This window comes from Haplochromis burtoni, unplaced genomic scaffold (genome assembly GCF_018398535.1).
Source record: "Haplochromis burtoni strain Fernald_Lab_line unplaced genomic scaffold, NCSU_Asbu1 Contig_23, whole genome shotgun sequence".
Classification (NCBI taxonomy): Eukaryota; Metazoa; Chordata; class Actinopteri; order Cichliformes; family Cichlidae; genus Haplochromis; species Haplochromis burtoni.
The window spans coordinates 1188504-1213267 of record NW_024582384.1 but is presented as its reverse complement, the minus strand read 5'-3'; the positions used below and the strand labels follow the sequence as shown (position 1 = coordinate 1213267).

General features: G+C 41.4%; 2 protein-coding genes across 10 annotated transcripts in view; one reads left to right on the top strand and one right to left on the bottom strand.

Annotated features, from left to right (window-relative positions):
* Positions 1 to 4276, top strand: part of kcnt1a (potassium sodium-activated channel subfamily T member 1a) — a 38984-nt gene extending 34708 nt beyond the window's left edge. For all 4 annotated transcript variants that reach the window (XM_042218757.1, XM_042218758.1, XM_042218759.1 and 1 more), the window contains 7 exons: positions 27 to 128; positions 413 to 496; positions 590 to 718; positions 945 to 1239; positions 1316 to 1378; positions 1461 to 1545; positions 2723 to 4276. In XM_042218757.1, coding sequence (XP_042074691.1) covers positions 27 to 128; positions 413 to 496; positions 590 to 718; positions 945 to 1239; positions 1316 to 1378; positions 1461 to 1545; positions 2723 to 2840 — 876 coding nt within the window. In that variant the 3' untranslated portion in view covers positions 2841 to 4276. The remainder of the gene's footprint in view (positions 1 to 26; positions 129 to 412; positions 497 to 589; positions 719 to 944; positions 1240 to 1315; positions 1379 to 1460; positions 1546 to 2722) is intronic.
* A 1805-nt stretch (positions 4277 to 6081) lies between these two features.
* Positions 6082 to 24221, bottom strand: camsap1a (calmodulin regulated spectrin-associated protein 1a). Of its 6 annotated transcripts, none has more exons than XM_005917270.3 (20): positions 23850 to 24221; positions 23148 to 23353; positions 17708 to 17970; positions 16873 to 17034; positions 16704 to 16784; positions 15365 to 15397; positions 14404 to 14545; positions 14058 to 14197; positions 13652 to 13748; positions 13362 to 13488; positions 12790 to 12869; positions 12606 to 12690; positions 10144 to 12484; positions 9923 to 10059; positions 9611 to 9819; positions 9460 to 9522; positions 9063 to 9150; positions 8857 to 8975; positions 8214 to 8332; positions 6082 to 7549 (listed from the first exon to the last, which is right to left on the bottom strand). In XM_005917270.3, the coding sequence occupies exons 2-20, from the start codon at positions 23350 to 23352 to the stop codon at positions 7259 to 7261; spliced, it is 4782 nt and encodes a 1593-aa protein (XP_005917332.1). In that variant the 5' UTR covers position 23353; positions 23850 to 24221; the 3' UTR covers positions 6082 to 7258. The 6 variants fall into 6 exon arrangements, with proteins under 6 accessions (XP_005917332.1, XP_042074689.1, XP_014187579.1 ...); XM_042218755.1 differs by lacking the exon at positions 15365 to 15397 and adding an exon at positions 14890 to 14949; XM_014332093.2 differs by lacking the exon at positions 9460 to 9522.
* Positions 24222 to 24764: the final 543 nt, after the last annotated feature.

The window sequence follows — 24764 nt, the reverse complement described above, 5'->3', positions numbered from 1 at the left end:
ATGTGTGTCCTGTCTCTCCCCCACAGAAGGAGCGTGACAAAGGCTCCAACTTGGCCTTCATGTTTCGCCTACCCTTCGCTGCAGGCAGAGTCTTCAGTATCAGCATGCTGGACACCCTGCTCTACCAGGTTGGTACACACTTGCAGCGAAACGCGTAGTCTGAGGTGACTCTTTTTTAACACTAGGTGAAAGAAATGAGTAATGTCTGAATGATGGCTCATAGCAGCAGAAAAACAGCATCACCTGAAGATGGTGAGCAGTGTTACCATCATAAAGCACAAGTGCCCTCTTGTGTTCAGTGACTGATTAAAAGGTTTCCCGTTTTTTTTTTCTATTGCATTTATAGCTGTCATGGCTATGTGTATGTGTATGTATGAAGCGATACAAGTAATCTTCTGCTATTCTTTGTTAGTCTTTTGTGAAGGACTACATGATCCTTATTGCAAGACTGCTGCTGGGGCTGGATACCACCCCAGGATCAGGATACCTGTGTGCTGTGAGTGTGACAGAAGAACAGAATTAATGAAAAGAAAGAAGCACAGTGCAGCCCATATGCCCTAATAGTATATGCTATCATGTGCTGTTCTAGATGAAAGTAAAAGAGGAGGATCTGTGGATTGGCACTTACGGGAGACTGTTCCAGAAGCTCTGCTCCTCTAGTGCTGAAATTCCTATTGGGATCTATCGAACTGAGTCACACATTTTCTGCACTTCTGAGGTGAGATCTAAGCAAGATGTCAGGCTATCAATCTCCAGTCCAAGAACTTATTTATTAAATACACAAAAAACAAATGAATGTATGCAGTGATGTATTTCCATTGAGATCTCATTTTGGTGCTTGAGCAAAAACTAAAAACAGAAGAAAATGATTTACCTCAATGAATAATGGTCAGCCTCCCTTCTTTAAAGATGTGTAAATGTAACTTATTGTCTCGCCACCTTAGTCGCAGGTGTCAGTCAGCGTTGATGACTGCGAGGACACAAAGGATAAGGGGGACGAGTCTCGCAACAACGACCCATCCGATCACCCCCTGCTGAGGAAGAAGAGCATGCAGTGGGCTCGGCGTCTGAGTAAGAAAAGTGTGCGGTGGCAGGGGGCGAGCCGGGATTCGAGCAAAGAAAACGCCCAGCGCATTGCCCAGCAGCGCCTCAACCTCTACAGGCGCTCTGAGAGGGAAGAGCTGTCAGAACTGGTCCGCAACCGCATGAGGCACCTGGGCCTCCCCACATCTGGATATGGTAATGATAGACACGAGAAAACCGACAGCTCAGTACTTAATTGTTTTTAATCTAACTGCTGTTTGTGTACCTGTAGATGACCTGACAAATCTGACAGCCAGTGACGTCATGAACAGAGTTAATCTGGGTTACCTACAAGGTATTCAACTCATGATCCTGCAAATACAGTTTGATCACGGCATCGCCTTTTGTGCTTGACTGTGGTGATGTTTGTGTTTCAGATGAACAGAACGATCACCAAAATACTCTCTCCTATGTCCTTATTAACCCATCTCCTGACACTAGGCTGGAGCTCAATGATGTTGTGTAAGTTTTACTACTTTATGTTGCTGCGCTGTGTATTTCCCTTCCTCCACATCGATGTATTTCGATGTATTTACATGTCTGATGACATCAAATTATTCAACGGTGAGGGAAAAAGAAAAAAATGCCAGTAAGATATTAGTGCGCACTATAATTAAAATAAAGTGAATTGCCAATATTTTTATGTTATTAATGAATGAATGTGATTTGTAGAGCAAATCCATAAAAATGGCACATTAACTAATTGTTTTGGGTTTTACATGCTACAACTTTACATTTTTGTCAGTTTATTAGGCAACTAAGCTGTAAAGAGATAAAGACTTAGCTGGTTTTATAGTAGATTATGTTGCAACTAATGAGCAGACATCGAAAAGACTACTGGACTTAATTTTGTCTGGTGGCAAGAAGCACACCTCTTATGAATATAAATAAAAGAGGGGTAAATAAAGGTGATGTCAGTAAGTTGCGTCAATTGCCTTAAATTGTAAATTAAAGACGCTACAATAATAGAGAAAAAACTCCAACAATCAGACAACCCCCTATGAGCAAGCACTTGGTGACAGTGGGAAGGAAAAATTCCCTTTTAACAGGAAAAAACCTCTGGCAGAACCAGGCTCAGGGAAGGGCATGACCAATTAAGGCTAAGGTGTAGGGGGGCATGACAAAAGACATGCTGTGGAAGAGAGCGAGAGATGAATAATATCTAATTATTAGATACTGAGTGGTGTATAAACACTTAGACAGTGAAAAAAGGTGGTGAAGAAACACTCATGGGAAGCACCCGGCACTCTAGATCTGTTGCAGCGTAACTAAGGGAGGTTTCAGGGTCACCTGATTCAGCCCTAACTATATGCATTATCAAAAGGAAAGTTTTAATCATAATCTTAAAATTAGAGAGCGTGTCTGTCTCCTGAATCCAAACTGGAAGCTGGTTCCACAGATTAGGGGCCTGAAAGCTGAAGGATCTGCCTCCCATTTTACTTTTAAGTATCTTAGGAACCACCAGTAACTCCTAGAGCATTAGAGCAAAGCACTCTAATGGGTTGATATGATACAATGAGGCCTTTAAGATGTCCTGGTCCTTTCATTCTTCAGTGAGCTGAGTGAGTATGGAGCAGTTTTAATAATGAGCGAGATACATCAGCATTTCATTGCTTTCTGCTCTCTTTCTCCCACCCAGCTACTTGATTCGTTCGGACCCTCTGGCTCACGTCCCCGAAGAGCCTCCTGTCCACAGCAGCAGCCTGAAAGAGAGACACGAGTCCAGCATGGACACCAGAGAGGACACCCAGCTCTGATACCCTGCCAACCTTTATTGCTACACTCATTAACCCAGCTTCAGCTTCTGTGGGGGTCTCGCTGCATCCATGCGGGTCCAGTCTGAAAGAGGACAATTTGTGCTACAAAGTTTCAGCACCTGCAGTCTGCCACTGTATTATACGAGTGCCTAATGTTTGTCAGGTGACAGCTGATGTCATCAGTGACATTTTCATCCTCTTGCCACAAACTCTGTAAAAATAGTGTGTTGATATTTGTGAGAGCTCTTTTTAAATGAGCAGTCAGGGACATGCTTGTCACTGAAAGCTACAGAACTCTGGCGGTTTGGTTTGAAGTATCGTTATTAGAAAAATTGTGACATTGAAGTTCAGGATTTAATCCTCTTTCCTTGCTTTTTTTGAGAATATCAGGTGATCATATTTTGAATTTCCCTGGATACACATTTTCTGTTTACCACCACTCGCATAAACTCAAGCGTAACTTGCAACACTACATGACTCAAATAAAAATATATGCTTTAAACTCTCAAAGCTTAATTTTTGCAGCTGAAGAATAGAAGTAGATTTTTAGTGGTGTAGATTAGTATCATGTACAAATAATGGTGGTTACTTATATGTTTGCTGCAGTGCATTTCTTAGACTGGATGAAGTATTTACTACTACAAGAGCTTAGTTCAACCCTTTAAACAGGCTGTGCCATGTATTCAATATTGTGCCATAAAGTATTTAGTTGATTAACACTATATTAGTAATTAGAGAGCGCCATTTTTCTTTCAGCACCGCTAAGTGAAACACTTTTGCTTCATAATATACAATTGTGGTTGCTTTGGCCTAATGTAAGAGTCTTTCTGACTCTTTGACTTCGTACTTATTTGAGTGTTGAACTTATTTATACTTGAGTCTTATTTTATTCGCACATTAAAGTGCTGTATTATGAACACAACATACTGAAATGATTTCAAGTTGCCTATATTGTTTTTTTTACTATAGAAACCTGTCTATTAGTAAGCAATGACATTAAAGGAATAGTCTGATGCTTTAGAGACTTTGCAAGAATTTTGAGAAGAATGCTACTGCTTAAATTGTTTTAAGATAATTTCATAAAAGTGTTAGCTTACTTTAAGATAAGCACCATAAATGGGGGGAGCAACTAACCTGCCCGGAGGCCGCAACAGACTGAGCTAAGTAACATGTTAAATCTAATTTAGGCTTTTTAATTATTTGAATTGTGAAAATATCATTTATGGATTGTTTATTGTGTTTATACAAGCCTTTGTTTATTCCTTCTTCTTCTTCTCTCAACCCAGAGCTAGTTAATGAATAAACCGAAGAACAAACTTGCACCTCTAAATGCACAGACACAAATCACTTATGTACCTGCATGAAAATATGGGACATTTAATACATTATTTATAGATTATTAAAGTCCTATTATTTAATAAAACAAGTTATTGGGATACGTTCAAGATGAAATCTGATTTTTGTTGTTGCCATCACAGGAAGTTATGATTTGGTTGTGATAGAGAAATGTTGTTTTATAAATTGCCTTGAATGTATGCATGAAGTGGGTTTGATCAGTGAGACGCTCCCTCTGATCTCTGTTTGAAAGATTATACACTTCAGCTTCCTTCTAACTGGCTTTTGAGACCTGACCTGATTTTATGAGAAATGTGTTTGCCCCGATGAGCAGGAGGAAACTGCAGCTGAAAGTCGTCAACTTTCTTTGGTGGCCGCTGAGGCAGACTGCACGAGTGAGTAAATCCCCATAAAGTACCCTGTTTAAAAGACCATTCTTTAGAGTATTAAAAAGTACGTCCGATGCAAAAAAAACATACATATATGTAAACCCATGCACCTAACACTGGTGCTATTGCCATGGTTACCTTAATTGACAGGAGCTAGTTGGTGTATACTTTGCTTCACTTCCACTGATTGGCGTCACTAAACTGGAATCTGTAATTATGCTGCTGGTGATTTTGGAAGCATTTTTAATGGAATTTTCTCGCTAAAAAGGGATTTCACATTTTTACTTGTTCTTTCAAATACAAAATGACTTGATAACATTAATGAGAGATAGGTCTGACAGATTATAGGTGAAAAATAATCACTTTTTGGGAAAACAAGGCACACGGTGAGCCATCAGTGTTAGATGGTGAGAGCAAACTTGTCGGTTGATGTACGGTAAAATTCTCCATTTTCTTTAGTGACTTTAATTTATCAGGACTTTTGTTTTTAATTTGATATTTGCTTATTCTATGTACATCATTAAGTGTATTTTCTTTAATAAACGACAATATAAAAGATCATTTACAGCAATTATAATCATTTAAAACATTTCCATATTTGTACTGGGATAGGTTTTTTGTTAAAGTCGCAGGGAACCACCGGAGCTATGGATTGGTTGCATATTTCCACTGGCTCCCTGTGGCTCTAAGGCAACAAAATCATCGTAACATTGTAATTAAAATGCAAATTTGATTAAAACCAAATAATCATAAATAGCCCACTGCCGAGTAGCAGTGTGGTACAATGTTTTACTTAGCTACATCTATTAGTAGTCCTGATAGTTTCATTAAGGTAATTATTAAGTCTGAAAAATATGCTGATTATTTTTAAATAATAATTGCTCAAAAAAAGTCTGTTTGAATGTACAAGAGACTGGCATATACAGTTGTGTTAAAAATAAACTTTTCACAGGACTTTTTGCAGATACATTTCATGCTTATAGAAGCACCTGAAATCACCTGCTGCAAAACAAACCCAAATTATGACCATAAATGTTGATAAGCTGCGTTTGCTTTTGTGCCAAAGGGGAGATGTTGACCATAATACAGAGGACCAGATTTGGCAAGAACCAAACAGCATATCAGCAAAAAAAAACCCGGACACTAACTGTTAAGCATGGCCATGTGAGGGTGATGGTTGTTTTGCAGGTGATTTCAGGTCCTCCTATAAATGACTGAATCATGGGATGTACTTACTGGTAACCATAGCAAACAAGTCACAGTTGTGGAGTGTTTTTCTAACTGGACTTAATTGTACTTCCTGATCAGCAACCATAACTATTGCTCACTCTCCTGACCATATGTCCTCCGCAGATCTTCATTTTCTAGCTTTAACTGCCAGCTGCAGGTGCTGACTGTGTGGCATTTAGTAGTTCTTAGCAATCCATAAAAAGGACTTGTGCATCCCCCTCGTTTAGTAAATACAGAGTGGAAACGGAGAGCAGAAAAAAGACAACTTTAGCAAGAAAATGTACCTAGCTGCATTTATTATATTTAATCAAAATAAATAAACATTCAATATAACACGGACAAGACTCAGCTCTGTATGCCTGTAACAGAACAAACCTCGAAATAGTGCCTGTTTTTTTTTTTTTTTTTTTTAGTAAACATAACTTGTACGCAACGTACAAAAAATACTGCTCAAAAACGTACAAAATGCAGCAAACAAATATCAAGTATTGTGCAGTTTTCCCAAACACTGTACCAGCTGCTGACATCAGTCACTGCAAGGAAAGCGCCAGAAGCTCCATTAAAAACGAACATCTCGCCAACATCCAGCCAGCGGTTATATGTGAGAGGCAAACAGCTCAGTGGCATAGACCAGTCAATTTTGGTTCAGTGATGTGAGCTAATCGGTGATCTCACAAGGCTCACATCGGAGGTGGAATATATGTTTATATATGTGTGCGATTATTTCCGTAGGCTGCCCTTGAGATCTGATTTAATGCAGTGTTTAAATTGCTTCAGGTTTGAGATAAATACCAGTACAATTTCCCTTAAGGTAAAAACAACATTATTTTGTTTTCCACTGTAACAGCAGCACAAATACCCCCCCGAAAAACATTTGCTTGGTTGTCAGAAGATTTAAAGCATAATCAAAAGAGTAAACACATTCAGGGCCAAATGCAGAAGAACTGCAGTCTGCTCTCCCCTCCCCCTACACAAAGACTGACGCACTTCTCCAAACACACTAAATAGAAAAGAAGACTACCACTTACTAACATCCATTCCACACGGACATAAAAAAAGTCTGTTCGAAGCTCCCTCGTCATAAAAACACATACGAGTAGTAGAAGAGTCCTCTGTATGCGCAGCCTGGATTAATCACAGCAGTCGGGTACTTCTTTGCCAAGCTGAAACACTAAATGTTACAAGACACTGTCAGGTTCATCCCTGCGTGTCTACACTTGCACTTGGTACCAGTAGATTCAGTATTTGGGGTGCTACATAAAAAGAAGTGCTTAATTAAATGTAGGATATCCCCACAAATTAAAACCCTGCAGTGTGACATACAGAATAAAAAGCTAATACAACAGAATGCAATACTTTTGAATATCTGAACCCTCTAATGACATGACAGTCGTCTCCATGCTTATTGGGGCCTGCCCAACAGTAGCAGATGGGACCAGAAATGGTTACAAATGTCCCCCTTTCTCATTTTCTTCGTGCACTCCCTGGTCTCTTGACCTGCCACAGGTGATTGTGGATGGTCAGAGCGTCCACGCTGACCGACACAGTCTTGGCGGGGATGACAGTGAACTGCTTGCGGTCTGAGCTGTACTTGTAGAGCTTGTCGATCATCTTTCGGTTGATGGTGCGCGGTCCTGTGCCTGAAAACTTGATGATCTCCTCAGTGTCCGGAGAGTACGAGTAAATGGCGCGAAACTGGCACCCGCCGTCACGGAAGAGGATGATCAGGTGATTGGACTCGCACTTTTCTAGTTCCTGAAAATTTAAAACTGAATTTTTGAATGTGGTAAAAAGTTAAAAGTACTATGCAAAAGTCTTCAGCTTCCACTTATTTCTTTGTAGTCTGCTGAAATAGCTGCAGCGATTTATTGAAATGTGCAAACATACATGGTAATATAGTCAATATTTGGTATGACCACCTGTTCCACTGTGTTTCACATATTGTTGCATGTCTTTCCTAACCTCCTCCATATATATTAACAACCATTTAAACATTGGGATGATTTTCAGATAAAGTTCATCTGTTGTATATAGTTTTTAAGGCCTACTACTTCTTCTTTTGTCCTCCACTTGTCCACTGCACACCATGCTAAGATAGAACTTTCCAGCTGATAGCTCTTTGGGAATCACCTTATTGTTGGAAAAATGAAATTATTTGCCCAACAAATTGTGTTATCTTTGACATTACATTAACATTAAACTAATCTAAAATTGTGAGCTTGCAATTTAAAACGGGTCCTTAGCTAAGTTGTCTCTTATGTTAGAAAGTCTGGCTTCTTGAAAGGAAAATAGAAAGGAAGGATGGGTGGCTCAAGACTTTTGCATAGTACTGTTTCAATAACACGTTAAAAATTTTTACTATGATATACACAAAGTTCCCAGACAGCTTCATAGGTATTACTGCTGTGTGTTCACTGACCTCAAGAACAACGCTCTTCTGCACTTCATTAACCTTTCCGGCCAGGCAGCAGTGGGCGATGGCATTGATGATGATTGGCTTGTTGGACTTGGAGCTCGGCTCCTTGAAGAGTTTAGGACCTATAGCATATGAACCAAACCAAGAAGATCAGTAAATGACATACAGGTCTCTAACCGTTTAAGGAGTGGTTTAGGTTATAATAGAAAACAGGCCTAACTCCTTTCTTGCTGAGTTACATGGGAATATCAATGCTTCTCTCATATTTTTAAAGCAATTATAAAGCTAGAATAAGGAGCCGATTAGCCTAGCATAGCTTAGCATCAAAACTGAAGGAGGGAGTAGATGCAGTGGCAAACTGCTGTTCAAGCTTGTAGCAAAGTTTGTGAAGTCATGGCTTGAGGTCCAGTGGATATTACAATCTGTGCTTAAGGCTAAGCTAACTGTTTTGTTGGGCCTGGTTATACAGAAGAGCCATCAACCTTTTGACAGTTTCATTGACAAATAGCATAAAAACACATTTATCTAAATGTCTCTTTCATTAAGAATGTGACAAAATAGAAAATTTGTTTTGCACCAATCTTTAAAAATAAATGCTGGTTTTGTGATGATGGAAATAAATCTTTTTTTCAGCATTTCTATTCACCGGTATACTCATTCGAAGTAATGGAAGAGGCTATAGAGACGTTCTCCCAGTCCCGTTCCATGTTCCTGCTGGAGGCCCTGCTTAGGGGGAATGACTCCATAGAGCACACAGATCCAGCCCTAAAAAAATGCACCAAAATCAAATTAGTGCAAAGACACACAACATGGACACAAATTTTCTCTGCTTTTATACAGCCAAACTCTCACCTGTTTGACTCTGCCCCTCCGGAGATAACGCTGTCTGCATCAGTTGCCAAAGAGAGCGTTGATCCTCGATGACTGCAGCTCAGATCGGCTGAAAATGGAGACAGAAGGATTTAGCATCAGCTACTTTCCTTAGCCAAGTGCTGTTTGCCCAGTTTCATGCCTGAACTACTGCACTTTCACAGCAATAATTAAAAAAATAACAATATAGTTAAAAAAAAAGCACATTGTAAGACCAAAGAGACACAATAAGCTGCACATAAAACAATAAAACAAGTGTATCAAAGCCAATCAGAAGTGTCTGCTCTGAAAAAAGACGGACTGATCTTCCTATTCTGAAATCCACTCCTATTTTTATCAGTCGTGTCCACATCATGCAGAGCAGCTTAAGAAGGTTCACCTCCCCTGCAGCCTGCTGCAGAGTCCTGGGCTTTGATCAACATGGAAACCTTCAGAGAATTACCTGCACGACACACACGCACACACACAGATACTCAGAGGACGACAATGCATTCACATTTTTACTGCTTAAGTACTAGAGACACTCTTACGTGTAGCGGATCCTTTGGAGAGACCGCTGGACTCTTCACGGTGCAGCGATTTAGGCCTGTTCCTGCGGGCTTTGGTCCGTGGGCGAGGTTTGACCAGACCCTGCTCCTCCATCAGGGCTTGTTGCTTCCGCCGTAAGTATTCCTGCTTAATCAGCTCTCGCCGTGCCTTCTCTTCCTCCTTACGAATGCGATCCTCTTCAGCCTTTCGCCTTGAGCAAACAGAAGGAAAGTTAATACAGCGGCCAGATGCCCACCCACGCCTTGGACCACTCCTTATCATTTCTTAACATGTGATTTCATGTCCAAACTCACCGGGCCTCATCACGCTTGAGCTCGCTCTCAGCCTCCTGCTGAAGTTTGCGTAGTCTCGCCTCTTCGGCTTTGCGCTGCTGTTTGAGGAGGAAGGCAGCGCGACGCTTCGCCATTTCGTCCTCTGCCTTTTCATCATCCTGGAAGATTAAAGAAAAACCTCCAATATACCACATTGAAATTAAAACACAGTACAACAAAATGTGTAAACATCTTCATCTCACCTTGAAGAAGAAGCCCAACACGTTCTTCTGCTCCCCTTCTGCCACGCAGTCTGGGGCGTCTACAGTGCCATCCTCGAGTTGATCTTTGAGCTCTGACAAGTCGACTTCAATCAGCTGACCCTTGACTCTTGTGCTCTCCTCCCCACTGGCAACCTCCATCCTTGACCTGACAGCTGCGTCCTTCTCCTGCTCTCCATCCTGTGACGGAAATTGAGTCGTACTGGAGATAACTGGTGGGTCTGGTGATTTGAGTTTGTCTGAGAGACGCCCTGTTCCCTCTCCTGCACTGTCTTGGACCCTGAAGGTGGTGTTCCTCTGAAGGCTTCTCTCAGTCCTAGAGCTCTCAGCAGTACTCTCCACCTCCTCCCCTTCAGCACATTCTGGAAGTTGGATGTTTGATTTTTTGACACTCTTGCTGTTTTCTTTACTCTGTTTCAGCTCTGAGGCTTTGCTGCGCTGGCTGGAGCTAAGCTTGGGAGGACGACGAGTTGGTGCAGCACTGCCGCCACTAATATCTACAAAGTGAACTGCATAAGATCTGGAGTCTGAGGTAGAAGGTGTTTGTTGTGTTGGGTTTGTGTCAGGGAGTGTGCTTGGGCCTGACGGCACCAAGTCTGGAGGGGAGGCCACGCTCTGCTTCATGAGCAGGTTTTGCTGTAATGAGAGCTGCATCATCTGCTGCTGAATAGTACTAATAGCTTCATTGAGCAACTCTATGGAACGGGAGCACTCATTTATATCAGGTTCAGCTCCATTATCCTGGGAGAGAGCGTTTAATCTGTTGTCTGTGTTCATCGGTCCTTCCTCTCTTTGACCTCCCTTTGTTCGAACCTTTAGAGCATCAAGACAAGAATCATCTCTGCTGGTCTGGCTCTTTGATTTACTCCTGTCAGCAGATGTTAGCGCCAAGGATTCCTTGGAGTGTTTGAGGGGTAAAGGAAGAGTGTCGCTGCGCCCCCCACCCTTCTTAACAATGTTCAAGAAAGCAGCTTTCCCAAGCTTTAATCTCTGCCTGGCTGATACCGTCTCCATCTTTTTCTTCTGATATTCGATTGCGCGTCTCTGCTCTTCCAGTTGCATGTGAAGTTGCAGTAGCTCTGAAGGCACAACTGGAGAACTAAGTGCCGTATTCTTCCCCATCACAGTGCTCGGTTCTTTCCCCAGCAAACCCGAGGTGGAGTCATTCCTCAGTTGCCAGGGAGGGCAGGGGGTGACATCAGAGCCATCAGGTGTTGTCTTTTGGGAGCTGCTGGTACTTGAGTATCCGTCACGGAGACCAAGTTTGAGGAGCTTTCTCTCTGCAAAGCTGGTCATCTTGACACTGGCGCTGCCTGAAGCACTGCAGCTGCTCGCCCATGATATGGTACTAGGGCAAGGGCTAGAGCGCCCACTGCAATCTTCCTTATCCTCCCGCTCGCTTACCTTCATGTCTTCTCTGAGTTTGGCTGACTCTCCCTCTCCAAATTCTCCAAATTCAGCCGTGTCGTCCTCTTCTGGGCACTTTCCCCTCCCTCCCTTCACCTCCTCTTTCATCAGCTCCATCTGATCTTCTTCCTCTTCATCCTCCTCCAGGTCTGCGATGTCAGAGTCAGAATCGGGCCCTGCCTCTGGCATGCAATCTATGGAGAAAGAACTGTGCTGGTCTGGCTCATCTGACAAGTGAAGGAAAAAGCCTTCAGATTGCTTCTTTCCAGGCTGAGAGTCGACTGCTGAATCCTCGATCAGTTGCCTGAGAGAGCTAGGAACTGATTCCACCACTTGCGTGGGTGTACAGCTGCTGGGGGATTTCCTCTGTGAGGTCCGCGGGACACCGGCCGTTGCATTTCTTGCATTTCCCGTGCCTCTGCAGCGACTCTCACCGCTCTCCTCCTGCTTGTTCAGGCTGATGCTTTTCTCTTTGGCCATTTTAGGGATGGCAGGCAACAAAGGCTCCAGATAATAGCTGTCGCCTCGGCAGTCCAGAGTAAAAGGGCCCGCATCGAAACAGGAAGGACGAGAAGCATTACATACTTTTGAGGCAGGAGCTGCACTCTGCATTTCCAGCTCGTCCTGCTCCATGTTGCTCCCGATTCGATGTCTAGAAAATACAGAAGGATGGATAATGGCAACCAATTCCTCCTCTTCTATTTCTTCTTCTTCATCCTCTATGCGCATGTGACTAAGCAGGCTTTGACCACTAAGTCTATGCTGAGACAGACCCGCACCCAGCATGTGTTTAGGAGTAATGCTCATTATGTTGGAGGCTAAGCTGTCTTTGCTAATGGAGCGAGCAAGACTGATACTGTCTGCATCATCCTCTGGGGCAAAATGCAGGGCATAGGATGCAGGCTGGGATAAAGGCCTGGATGAGATAATAGTACAGAAGGAGGAAAATGAGTTAGGTAAGCTGAACAAAAGAATTTGTCATACTGATAGATTCTGCAACATGAAACTGAATAAACCAATTACTGTATACCACTCACCTCGTCCTTCTCTCTGGCCAGGCCATTTTGGAGCCCTGATGTTGCACATCTGGGCCTATCAGAGAGTTAGGCCTATGCCTTATATCTGCACAAAGAATACATGATCCATGTTAGGAAAAAATATATTTACTTCTTGACTTCAGGCAGAAACCTCAGCTCAGAACACAGATGATTTTTTTTTTACCTGGAGTGGTCTCCTCAACCACTTTCTGTTGTCTCTGTCTCAGAGGCAGCAGAGATGGGCTTGTGGAGCTTGATTTAGTGCTGCATGAGAGAGATAGAGAGAGAGAGATATTAGCTGTGTAAATTATTATTGTATATCTATATCATTGTATAAATTAATAACCTCTTAATTTACTAAGTTTACATTGCTTAAATATTTAGTGCAGAGGCATTTAAAACACTACCGCAGAGACACAAAAGAGAGACACCGCACTCCGAATCATCCCACAGATCTTCATTTAGGAGAAGAGCCAAGATGATGCTTGTCTGGGTCCTGTGACCAAAGACCCAATCAAAAGCTAAACTGGGAAATATAAAAGCCAATCGCTTTGCTTAAATGATCTGGTGCAATAAACCCAAGACCTCAATCGTGTCAGTAGTTTAGCCCTAATGTTGTATAATTTTGTATATGTGTAACTTTTAAAACATTAGTTAATTTTGTTTTGTTTTGTTTTGTTTTTGATCTTAGGGAAAAGACAGCCAAACTCTTTTTTTCTGGACTAGTGACTCAATAGATGTTTTTTGTAATGATACCTGAGGTCAGGGCTTGTGGGCGTGGCCAGGGTGTCAGCAGAGTGCGATGATGTCAGGAAACTTCGTTTAGTGATGTTGGAGATGGGTACATAGGATCGAGACGTTTTAGGCTGCAGCAGCAGTCTCACTGTGGAAATAGAAGAATGGCATGTTTTCACAACAGCCACTAACATTTCAGTAAATACAAATATATATATATAGTCATCAAATCAATCTGTGTACATGTAGCGACTGTGCTTTTTGTGCTATTCAATCAAAACTGATGGATGAAGGCAGAAAGTGTGCCATACCATCTCTGATATCCTGAAGATCCCGGGGTTGAACAAAGTCTGGCTTCACAATCTCAAACCACCAAAACAGCTCGGCAATGAAGACCATCACATTATTCTGTAAGACATCAAAAACTGACGATATCAGGAAGAAAAGCAAGACATGACAAAAAGCAGCATAGCACAGGATCAAGGCACACTGGACTTTATATGTATTCTTTAGATTTAATCCATCGCTTAAAGCAATTCACTATCAGGTGTTGAGACTGAGGGCAAGAGGAGCAGGACCACAAGGACAAATCCATAAAACACGTCTTTTGTTGAGGTATAATAGTTAAGCAGTTAAATTTAACATTACTTTTACTCAAAAATAAATGTACAGTGATTTTATTGTAACTATAAAAGCGTTTTATGTTTCCAAGCTCACCTTTAGTACCGGTGGGGAGTACAGCAGGTCTTCAGGCTTCAGATAGAAGCATTTGTTCAAATACTCATTTGAAAACTCCTTCAGTAGTTGGATATTGTAAACACTTTCACCGATAGAGGGAACCTCCTTCAGACAGATATCTGCACACAACAGGACAACGCTATCAGGCTTACTCTGTACTCTTAAACCTTTTAAATTCATAGATACTGCTCCTTTTGCTTCACAGTCGTATTGATCTTTTAATTCACCTCTTGGTAAAACTATCCTGACTTATATAACATTAGGATAAATTGACAGCTACAGTATGTGCTACACTTCTGGCTTGAATAGAGCTGTGTTACAGTACCTTCCAGTCTAACGAGTTCTGGGCAATAAAAGTGGATCACAGCCAGCAGAGCTGTGCCATCACACATGTCTTTCAACAGGTCGTCCAACAAGGGGAAGTGCTGGAGCGTTCGACCTGATAGGTGATCTCTGCGGTAACGCACCTGCACACCAAGAGAAGGCCTAGGATTACACAGTGTGCACACATTTGTCTAATGAATCACTGAATCACACTCTCACTTGTCAGATAAACATAACATCTCACATGCTGTAAACTAATCTCTGCTTCTCTTCAGCACTAACTGGGGTCTAGGGCTTCTTGGTTGTGACATGTCATGTGGTGCATAATGTGTGTCTTCGCTGATACGAATCGGGAAGGGTGCTAATGATTCTCATATAAAATATTTAAGCTAAGCATAACACAGATAAGTATTGCGTGGATATGCAAGGGAAAAAGTCATAAACCGTACAATGAAGTAACGAAAGGGGTTAATGATGAATACTTTACCACACGAGAGAACTCCACAGGTTCCAGTAAGCAATGAGCCAGAGCATGCAATATATCAGGCTAGTGAGGTCAGAAAGAAATGATATTGGGAGGAAGTTAATGGTGAAATAAAAGAAGCCATGAGCCATTCTAACACTGGGTGGATAAATGGATGGTTTGGGAGGAGGAAGTTGAGGACTGAATGAGCTCAGCTGAATAATAAAGGATGTAAAAAAGGATTTGAAATTAAAAGCAAACGAGCATGGTGATGTTCCTTCCTTTGCCAGTAACGGGCACTGTGTCATCTTCCTTATACAATTTACTGCATTTATATAACACCCATAAACATATTCCCTTTTTCCTACATCCTGTTAGTCTAGTTTTTTCCCAGCTTTCCATTACGCTGCCACATCTGATGCACACACATACACAACCTCACACACCTCCAGTTGACACATTGACATTCACACAGGTGATTGTAAGCAGTGGCACTTACAGGTACAAGCTTCCAGTACCATTTGGAGGGAGACTAGTATCCAAGAGGCACACGAGGGAGTTAATTTGGGAGGGAGACACAAAGAGGAAGAGCAACAGACAAGTAAAGGGTCAGACACAGCCAGAAGGAATCGAATCTTCTCCTGATTGGAAGGAGGCAGATCTGGTCTTAAAGATAACCGGAAAGGGTTCGAATGAAAGCATCAGCAATATCTATTTATTCAGGAATCAGGGGGGAACAACTGAAATGAGACATAGCTCAAAAGACACACTGTGCTACTAATGATGCAGCTAGTTAATGCAAGCGTCAATCCAGCGGCAACTGTCTGCACATCTGTTGATACGTTAAAAACACTAACTACCAAAAGCTTACTCAGCACAAACATAATGATGACAGACAAAATTTGAAAAAACAAATCCCTATGTTAAAAATATAATACATTAAAAACTGGTTCCCCACAAAGAATCCCACAGCTTAATCATCCTAAAGCCCTCAAATAATAGGGACAGTAGTTTAAAAATATAAAGCATGATATATTCTTTAAGCATGAGGTGCAAACACGCACAAATAAAAATGTGTGAATATCTGATCACAGGTTTGCAAGACAATGTCAGTAGAAGACAGAACTGATTACTTGACAATTAATATGTATTTTAAGGACAAGATGCACACATGTAGGACATTAGACAAAGGCAAAAAATATCACTTAAGACAGACTCTTTTCAAGACAGGGGAAGCTACACTCTCTGAACACTTTGTTATGTGCACGTTGCTCATACTCAGACTCCCTTTTGCCTTCAGCACTCCCTTCACTCTGCGTAGAACAGGGAAACATCCATCAGAGATTTTAGTCCATATTTACATGATAATATCATTCACTTGCTGCCTGCTGCACATCCATGATGTAATAGATCAGCAATAATGCTGAGGTGGCGTTTAAACTACTTCTGAATGTCATAGCAGAAAAATAAGGCTCATCAGACCAGGCAATCTACTATTGTTCAATTCTGATGTGCCTGTTTGAATTATAACTTCCATTTCCTGGTCTTAGCTGACAGCACTGGCACCCGGTGTGGTCTTATGCTGCTGTAGCTCATCTGCAAGGGTGTTTGCACCCTACTCTCTGCATTTAGAAACACTCATCTGCATACTTTGGTTGTAAGGAGTGGTTATTGGAGTTACTGCTGCAATCATATTAATTGCAAGCAGTCTGGCTTTTCCCCAAGCAACAGAACATGTGCACCAAACAAAGTACCCAGTGAGTGTATTTTTCTGAAACTTGTTTTTAAAGGGTGCTATATACATAAAGTTATTATTGTTGTTATTATATTATCATTACCTTCTGGTGACTCGGTGACTCAAGAAGATGTTGCTTCATTTTACACTCTTTTTCTGTGATCTCCCTCAACTTTATGTTCACCTAAAACACCAAAGAATACAGCAGGTTAGCACAGACAGATGAACACACAAATCCAACTGTCATAACAATAACACTGTTTAATTGTTGCCTTGTTGATCCAAAACAGCATCGCATCTTCCAGGTCATAAGGAAGCTCCTTTGAGGCACTGAAGGTTGAAAAGCGCTTGACACTGGACACCACCTTCTCTATGCTGATCATCTCCACCGTATAGGCCATCATCAGGGAATCAATGAGGTGGATGTGTGCGCTCTGGGAGAACAGATAAAGAGCTATCTTTGAATCTATCATTAGATACATAGCATTTGAGAAGTCTTAGGCGGAAATGACTTTTCCTGCCCCCTACTGTGACAACCCAACATTCATGAAGTCTTTCTATGTATTAAATATTTGGGAATCACAGATTTACTTTAGTATAGTAGTAATGGTATAATGGTAATGGTACAATATTGTTTTTATATAATAACCATTCCCTTTTATGTGTTGTTTTTGCATTTAGAGCACATTTTCAGGATTATGGAAATCATCAAGAGAAAATTGAAAATTCATGAAAAACTTTTTGATCCATTTTGCCTGATGAATAATTCTGTTACATTGGTGCATTATTTATTCCAACACTACTAGCTCACATTTGGCTCTGGAAAGTCAGATTAGCTTGTTAACAGATGGTAAGTGTGGGTTGCCAGGTTACTGGGTTATACTATTACAGAGGAATACTAACCACAATGGGAAAAAAAACAAAGAGATTTTTGGGGAGGTGTGTAAATCAGTGAAATGAAAGCAAATTAAATATTTGTTATTTTGTCACTGTTACAACTGCTACACATGAATCACAGAATCTGGCATTGGGACGTTGCCGAAATGTGACTCATCTTTCAGAAAACTGAGTCTGCTTTTTCTGACAATCTAGAAAGACACATTTTACCATTTTGATGGGAGAAGCGCTGAGATCCAGATCTGAAACTGGCGTGTTGTCGGTCTCCAGGACATAGATGCCTTTTCTCGACAGAGCCTGGATGACAGACTGGTGGTTTTGGAGTGAGCCGGCCTGCTCGGCGTGAAGGATGAGCCCGCACACACGACAGTAGAGCTCTCCAGACTGCAGCATGCGGATGATGGGGGGTTTGATGTGTTCCTGCTCATACTGGTCTGTGTAGAAGGGGTCCCGCAGGTCTGCAGGAACATGATCTGGGGGAAGGATTGATGGCAAACAAAATGCTTTCAAAATGAGAGCCACAATGTGAGCAGCAAGTTTTTTTACCTATCAAAGTTGTATAAAGGTACAAATCACACTTTACAACCACACACACAAACTATTTTTATACAACACGTGTCCAACCAATGCCTTGCTGTGTTATGTAACAGAGAAGCTCCTAATACACAGGCTTTAAAGGGTATTAGACCGTCTAAGAAGAAACCAGTGCATGAGGAGAGCACTCAAAGTCAGTGGTTAAACAGCACTTGGGCCTGAAGCCCTAAGCCACTTAGCCAACGGGACTTAGTGGTGATAGTTAAGCTAATGGTGTCATCCAAGCCAGCCTAGCACTCTCCAGCTCCTGCTCATGCACATGGACATGCCAAAGCTATTTTTATGTCTTGGACATGTTAATCCAGGAGTTAAGGACCGAAGCATTCACGAAATTTCTGTGTGTTGAAACTCTGTTGTTTCTTGTCACCCCCCCCCCCCCCCCAAAAAAAAAAAAAAACCTCAAAGCCATCTGATAATGAATATTATAAGCATGCAAGCTAATGTAAAACTGACCTGAACTTGTAGTGGATTTAGTATTTTAGTAGTTCTGTCCATCATAGAGGGGTATGAGTGGGTGTGTACTGCTCTAAACAAAGTGTATAACTGTATAATTTATTTCTGTGATAAATCAGTAAATGGATAGCAGGCACAGTGGTATCTATTTTACAATAAAAACCAGAAGGTGCTTAGTGTAGGTTAACGTAAAAGTGGATGGAGGGGGAAGCAGTAAATCTGTGTCTACAGCACCTCTTAGCTCAGCTATTACTACATTACATCTTGTTTGAATAACCACAGAAATGAAGGAATGTTGGCAAGCAAATGATGAGGTCTCTAGGAGACTCTAGCTCTTTTTTTAACTTTGAAGAGCTAGGTTTGTTTGTTTGCTTCTGTACACAGTCTTTTTGCAAGGATAAGCTAACTGCTTCTGGCTCCAGCTTCAGAGATGGTGTGCATACAAGAGAATAATATTGATCTTTGCATCTAACTCAGCAGAAAATGAACAAGTGTATCGCTCCAAAATGTCAAATTATCTCTCTGACAGTACAGCAAACCTCGTAGCCAGATAGAGCTTCCTTGCACATCTTTGTCTTGTTAAAATATTGTAATGTCCGCATACACAGATATGCCTAAAATGCACTGCTTTTAACTGCCATTATCTATGGTTTCTCTATCAAATGATTGGTTTGGACTAGCAGTTACACCCTGCCAGGCTTCTTGAGGGACTGTTTGTTTCTAAGTCAAACATCTCCAGAACTGAGCGATGACAGTGATGAATAAAAGTGTGAGAAGAGAAGATAAGCAGCTATACTTGCATCAGTTAACAAAAGCATGTGTTCTCGTTTTGCTTCACATTAGGGATGATGCTGACTGTGATGTAACAGACAAACATCCATCAGTGGAAAGCGCACACACAGCAGGCTCGGTACTACATCTGACTGCGAAGACCTCAGCTGTGTCTTTTACGACAGACTGCTTGCTTGTCATGGTCCACATACAGGATCTATTGCACGCTTCGCTGATGTAGCGCTGCCATATGTGAATGAGAATTCTAGATCATGTGAGAAAACACACCCCTGCATGTCTGAGCTCCTCTGTTTTGTTTTCCTCTTACAAATACCCCCACTTCCTCACTCTTAGCTGTCCCAGAATGGTTCCTCTTCCTCCCTGGTTGCTGTGGTGATGGAGAGGCCGGAGGCGGGGGCTGGGATGCTGTCCCAGCTCCTGCTCAGTGAATTGATTCATGGACCTTGACATCAGGAGATGTGTGCATGTGTATGTGTGTGTGCAGCAATAAATTTGAAAGGAGAGGTTCTCATCCATAATTCTAGTAGTTAATACTGCTTAGATATTTATCGTCTATCTGATCCAGGACTTAAACCCAGCCCAGTGTGCATGTATGAGTCTTTGTTCTTATTCTTTCAAGCACAAAGGTCAGACTGACCAGCAGAAATCCTGCTGACAGTTAAGGCAGAGCTATCAGACTCCGGGCTCTGCAGGGGTATGCAACATTTCTCTCCAATAAGACGGCTCAATGAACAGTCCTCCTGAAGACAGCATGTTGGGCAAACATAGCCTGTAAGTCAATAAGCCAATCCCACCTGAAAGCATGGCAAAGCAGACAGAACTGAAAAGGTGGGCACCAATTTTCCATGTCCTTTATTCTAATTGTACGCATTTATTATTGTGCATGAGAGATCACTAATACAGCCATCCATCCATGTATCATTTTCTAACTGCTTATCCAACTGAAATCACAGGGGAGCTGGAGTCTATCCCAACTGACACTGGGCAAAGGGTAGGATACACCCTGAACAGGTGGCCAGTCCATCCCAGAGTGAACAGCACAGGCAACCATTCTTGCTACCATCCAAGTATAAAACCAATACAGATATGCCAAGTAACCAAACAAAAACACAAACAAAAACAAAACTTTGCTTCTGGAAAACAGAGCACTTATAGAAAACCCATGTAGGCTTACTGAGGGCAAACAAACTGAGAGCAAGACCTCAGCAGGTTCGAACCTGAAACCCTCAAGCTGAAAGGTGATAGCACTAACTGCGCCCCAGGAGAATCTCAGCACTTCCACATCGACCTAAATATCCAACTATTCCAGTATCGGTTCATTCAAACGGCATTCAGTTTCCATTTCAAAACTCTTTTTTTTATCAAGTAAAGCACAGAACAAAAAATCTATGGACTGTACTGATCTGTACAGTGGGTGACAGAGCACTTAAGCATTATGTGGGAGAAAATATAAAAGCAATATCCCTGACCTTTAGAGCCCACTATTGTACAAATTATACAACATAAGACTGTTGACTTCAACTGTTAAAAGCTATTAAAACTGTACATAAAAAGTAATTATGTAGTTTGAAAGCGACACACTTTTACTATCCGTTTATCTGTTTCTTCTTTGAAACTGTTTCCAGTGCAGGAACGTTCAGTGTTTCTCCACAGGCCATTAATAAACATGTCATGAGTCTAAACAAACGGGCTGTGTTGTTCAGAGACACAGGCCTTCAGGTCCAATCCCATTAAACACTTAATCATGTGACTGCTGTGCTGACTTTCACAACAGACAACACGCTCCTCCCGCCACTGCTGTGTCGGTGTGTTCGTCAGTTTGCACTCTAATAGGAGTTCTGATAGTGTGGTTCTGTCTTCCACACTTATCTCTTCTCTCCAGATGAACATTTTTTTAAAAGCTGCACGATACCCGAGTATTGCTAAGCGCCCAGCTGTTTATGACCACAGCATACCCATCTTCTAATGGTTGCTTCCAGAAGACACTTGTTCTTAAACATAACAATAAGCTCACTTTACTCAAATGGCCTCCACAGTCGCTAGATCTCAATCTAATAGAGCGCCTTTGGGATGTGGTGGAACAGGAGATTCACATCATGGACGTGCTGCTGGCAAAGCAATTGCATGATGCCAATATTAACCAAAATCTGAGAAATGTTTGTTGAATCTATGCTATAAAGAAATAAGACAGAAGGCAAAACGAGGTCCAACAACAATCAGGTATATCTATTGAAGTGTTCAATTTATCATTTAAGTATTTCTTTAATAAAGGAAAAGTGCCAAACACTTCCTGCTTAATTATGGTCTCAGTTGCTTCTTTGTCGAAGTGATAATTGCTAGCTGCACACCACATTAAGCTAAGCAGGAACAAAAACTGACTGTCATGATAAGCGCCACATGATGGTGACAGCTGCGAATAAATGGCGGCGACAGTCTAGCTCATCCTTTTCCTTACTACCTAAATAGTTGTGATAGCTTAATAAACTGAGGAGTCCCATGTCATATAGTATTGCTATAATCCTCATAGACTTTTATATCAATGCCTGCATAAAACAGGACACCAGAGTCCCTGGCACACATCAGGAAGAGCCAATGAGATTAAGGGAAGCAGGAAGCTTTCTGAGATAATGGTGATGGTTTGGTGTTTATTATGGACATCTTATCTCTGCCCCGAACAAACACCAAGCTCTAGTCTACACAACGAAAGCATACAATATTTTGCGCATTCATGGTAAAACACTAAAATGCTCCATCTGTTTATGTGAGATTGCTCATGCTGACATGACTGATGGAAGATGACAGTTATATTGTCATCTGAAAGATACAGTAATTCCCAGTGTGTAGATTGGAGCAGAATTTAGCATTCGGCTTCATTTCTATGGTATTATAAGCCCCGCATTTTCAGATTTAGTTCCCATGTCAGCGTCAATTCCCTGAGTCATCTACAGGAATGGATACACTTTAATTGCAGGCACTCCAACTGCTTGACTCATAAAGTGGATATGAGAACAATGAGTTTTCCGTTCCTAAATGACTGCCTCCGGATCAACTTCCAAATACATTATTGTTACTGATAAAACAAAAACTGAGACTTGCAGAGCACAGCTGACCTCCTGATCACATTCCTGATAGATCTGCTAGTGCGTGGCATAAAAACCCACATTCAAAGAGTGATTTCCAGACATTTGCAGTACTTACAGCCTGCCTATGTAGAGCAATCATTTTTAATATTTTAACAGACCTCATCAGAGCTGACAAAGCCAGTGACCTGTGCATGAAAGACTCATCACGAGATGTCAGCCCAAGGATTCACTCGCAGGAATGACGCTCTGGAGTGCTGCTATGTTGTCGTGGTATGAAAAGTTAATTCTCATAAAATACATTTGCAATTGTTGTGGTCGAAAATCAACACTCACAAAATAGGATAGTGGATTTCCAAGTAGACTGAAATCTCAATCTGCATAAACAAAGGACTAGTAACTGGAAACTTGAAACCTAACGTCAACATATCCTGATGTTTTCAGTTATTCTGACTGTTTAATAACACAGTTAGAAATCAATAATGTTTAAACTGAAAAGGTCACAAATTTCATTTTATTAAAATTGTCATTTGTGTCATAGTAGCATCTGTATAACTACACACAACTCAGATGTGATTCTAGACATGGACCTTTTGTTGGGTATATACCTTTCTCTCTTTCTACTACTAGGACAAAATGCACAATAAAATATTCATCCATATAAAAAGATATGAATCCTCTTGCATTCTTGACATCCAAGAAGGTCTCAGCAGCACAAGAGAAAGTCTTACCTGTGCCATAGGCTTTGGCAAACAACCAGCGGAGATTTGCGTCTATTTTGGCTCTTGCACAGTCGTACAGCTCCAGCGGTACAACCTGAGCCTCCATGACCCCTCCTCCTCCACCACCACCACCAGCAGCACCATCATCATTTGCTGTTGCTGCCGCTGCTCTCCTCCAAGTGCTGTCCCTGCCAGCACTCACCTCCACATCCATCCTGAACATAGAGACACACGGGTATTACTTCTTCTCATGAAGCCAACACCATTACATCATCGATTTCAGGACAACAACCGGGGCCCTGCTCACTGACAGCACCGGCTCCGTTAACATGAAATTCACAAAGACTCACCTCGACTGACCTGCAGGTGCTGTAGTCGCCTCTGCTGTCAGTCAGCACGACCATTCATATGAGCCGAAAACACCTTCTATATGTATGCTGTTGGCTATTTATCTGATTATCAGCTAATAATGTCTTAGACTGAAGTAACTATAGGGCACTTCGGGGCATAAATGATAGCTCTGTGTTCTTTTAGAATTAGCTTCAAAAATGAAACCAAAAAGATTTTTTTTTTAGTAAATGGTTCTTGTGAGTCCAGTTGAACAGAACGACCCAATATTAACCTAGCACCGCTATGTCCACTGTATCAGTGGCAGGTTAGCTAGCGTTGCAACATTTAACAGCAATAATATAACATGTAGCAAAGACTCACCTCTAAGAGCACATTAGGATCCTCTCCGAAGCTTTGTATTTGAGATGGATGTATTGTTAAAACGCCGACATGCTGGCCTGGCTTCAGCTAACGCTGAAATAACAGACTCCTCCCTGCCCAGCGACACAAATCTCCGGCCTCTCAGGATAAAGCTTCGCTTGGTGGCTGATGGTCGTTAATCCAATAATTATAATAATAACAGTAATAATAAAAATTCCGATTGGCAACCACCACAGAAGTCTGCTTTCGATGGAATCATTAATGTCAAATAGCTGGCTCTTTCATACTGAAGCTGTCATCGTCTCTGACGGAGGACTGGCGATTCTAACGGTGCACGAGCAACCCTGTTGTAGGAGCCTGTCTCTATGGGGACGGGTGTTACCGCCAGTTACATATAGCCACCTGGTGAGGGCGCTGCAGAGCTATTTAAAAAAAAAAACAGCTGTGAAGATTAATAAAAGATAAGAAACAAATCAGGAACAAATTAACGTAATAAAAAAGTAAAACCTAAAACATAAGATTGTTGCATTAGGCAATCATTTAGAACTAAATAATTTATACCAAAAGTTAAAACTAATAAGACTGGATATAATTAATAAAGCAATTATTTGCTTGATTTAATTTCCTATTGGATATTGTTGTAATATTTGTTTTAAACAGACAAAAAAGTTCATAACTACAAGTAATGTTATTTATTGTTTTATTTATTTATTATATCCACTGTAGAAATGAGCACGTGCGAGAGTCAGCACACAGAGCTCGGTGACTTATAAGGCACAGTAAAACAGTAGAGATGGCAGCCATCCCAAACTCATAGAACAGGGAAAGCAGTGAATGTGATCTTGTGCAGGATCACCATGCACAGAATGAAATTGATGCTTATCTCTCTCGTCCATAAAACATTGTATTTTAAAC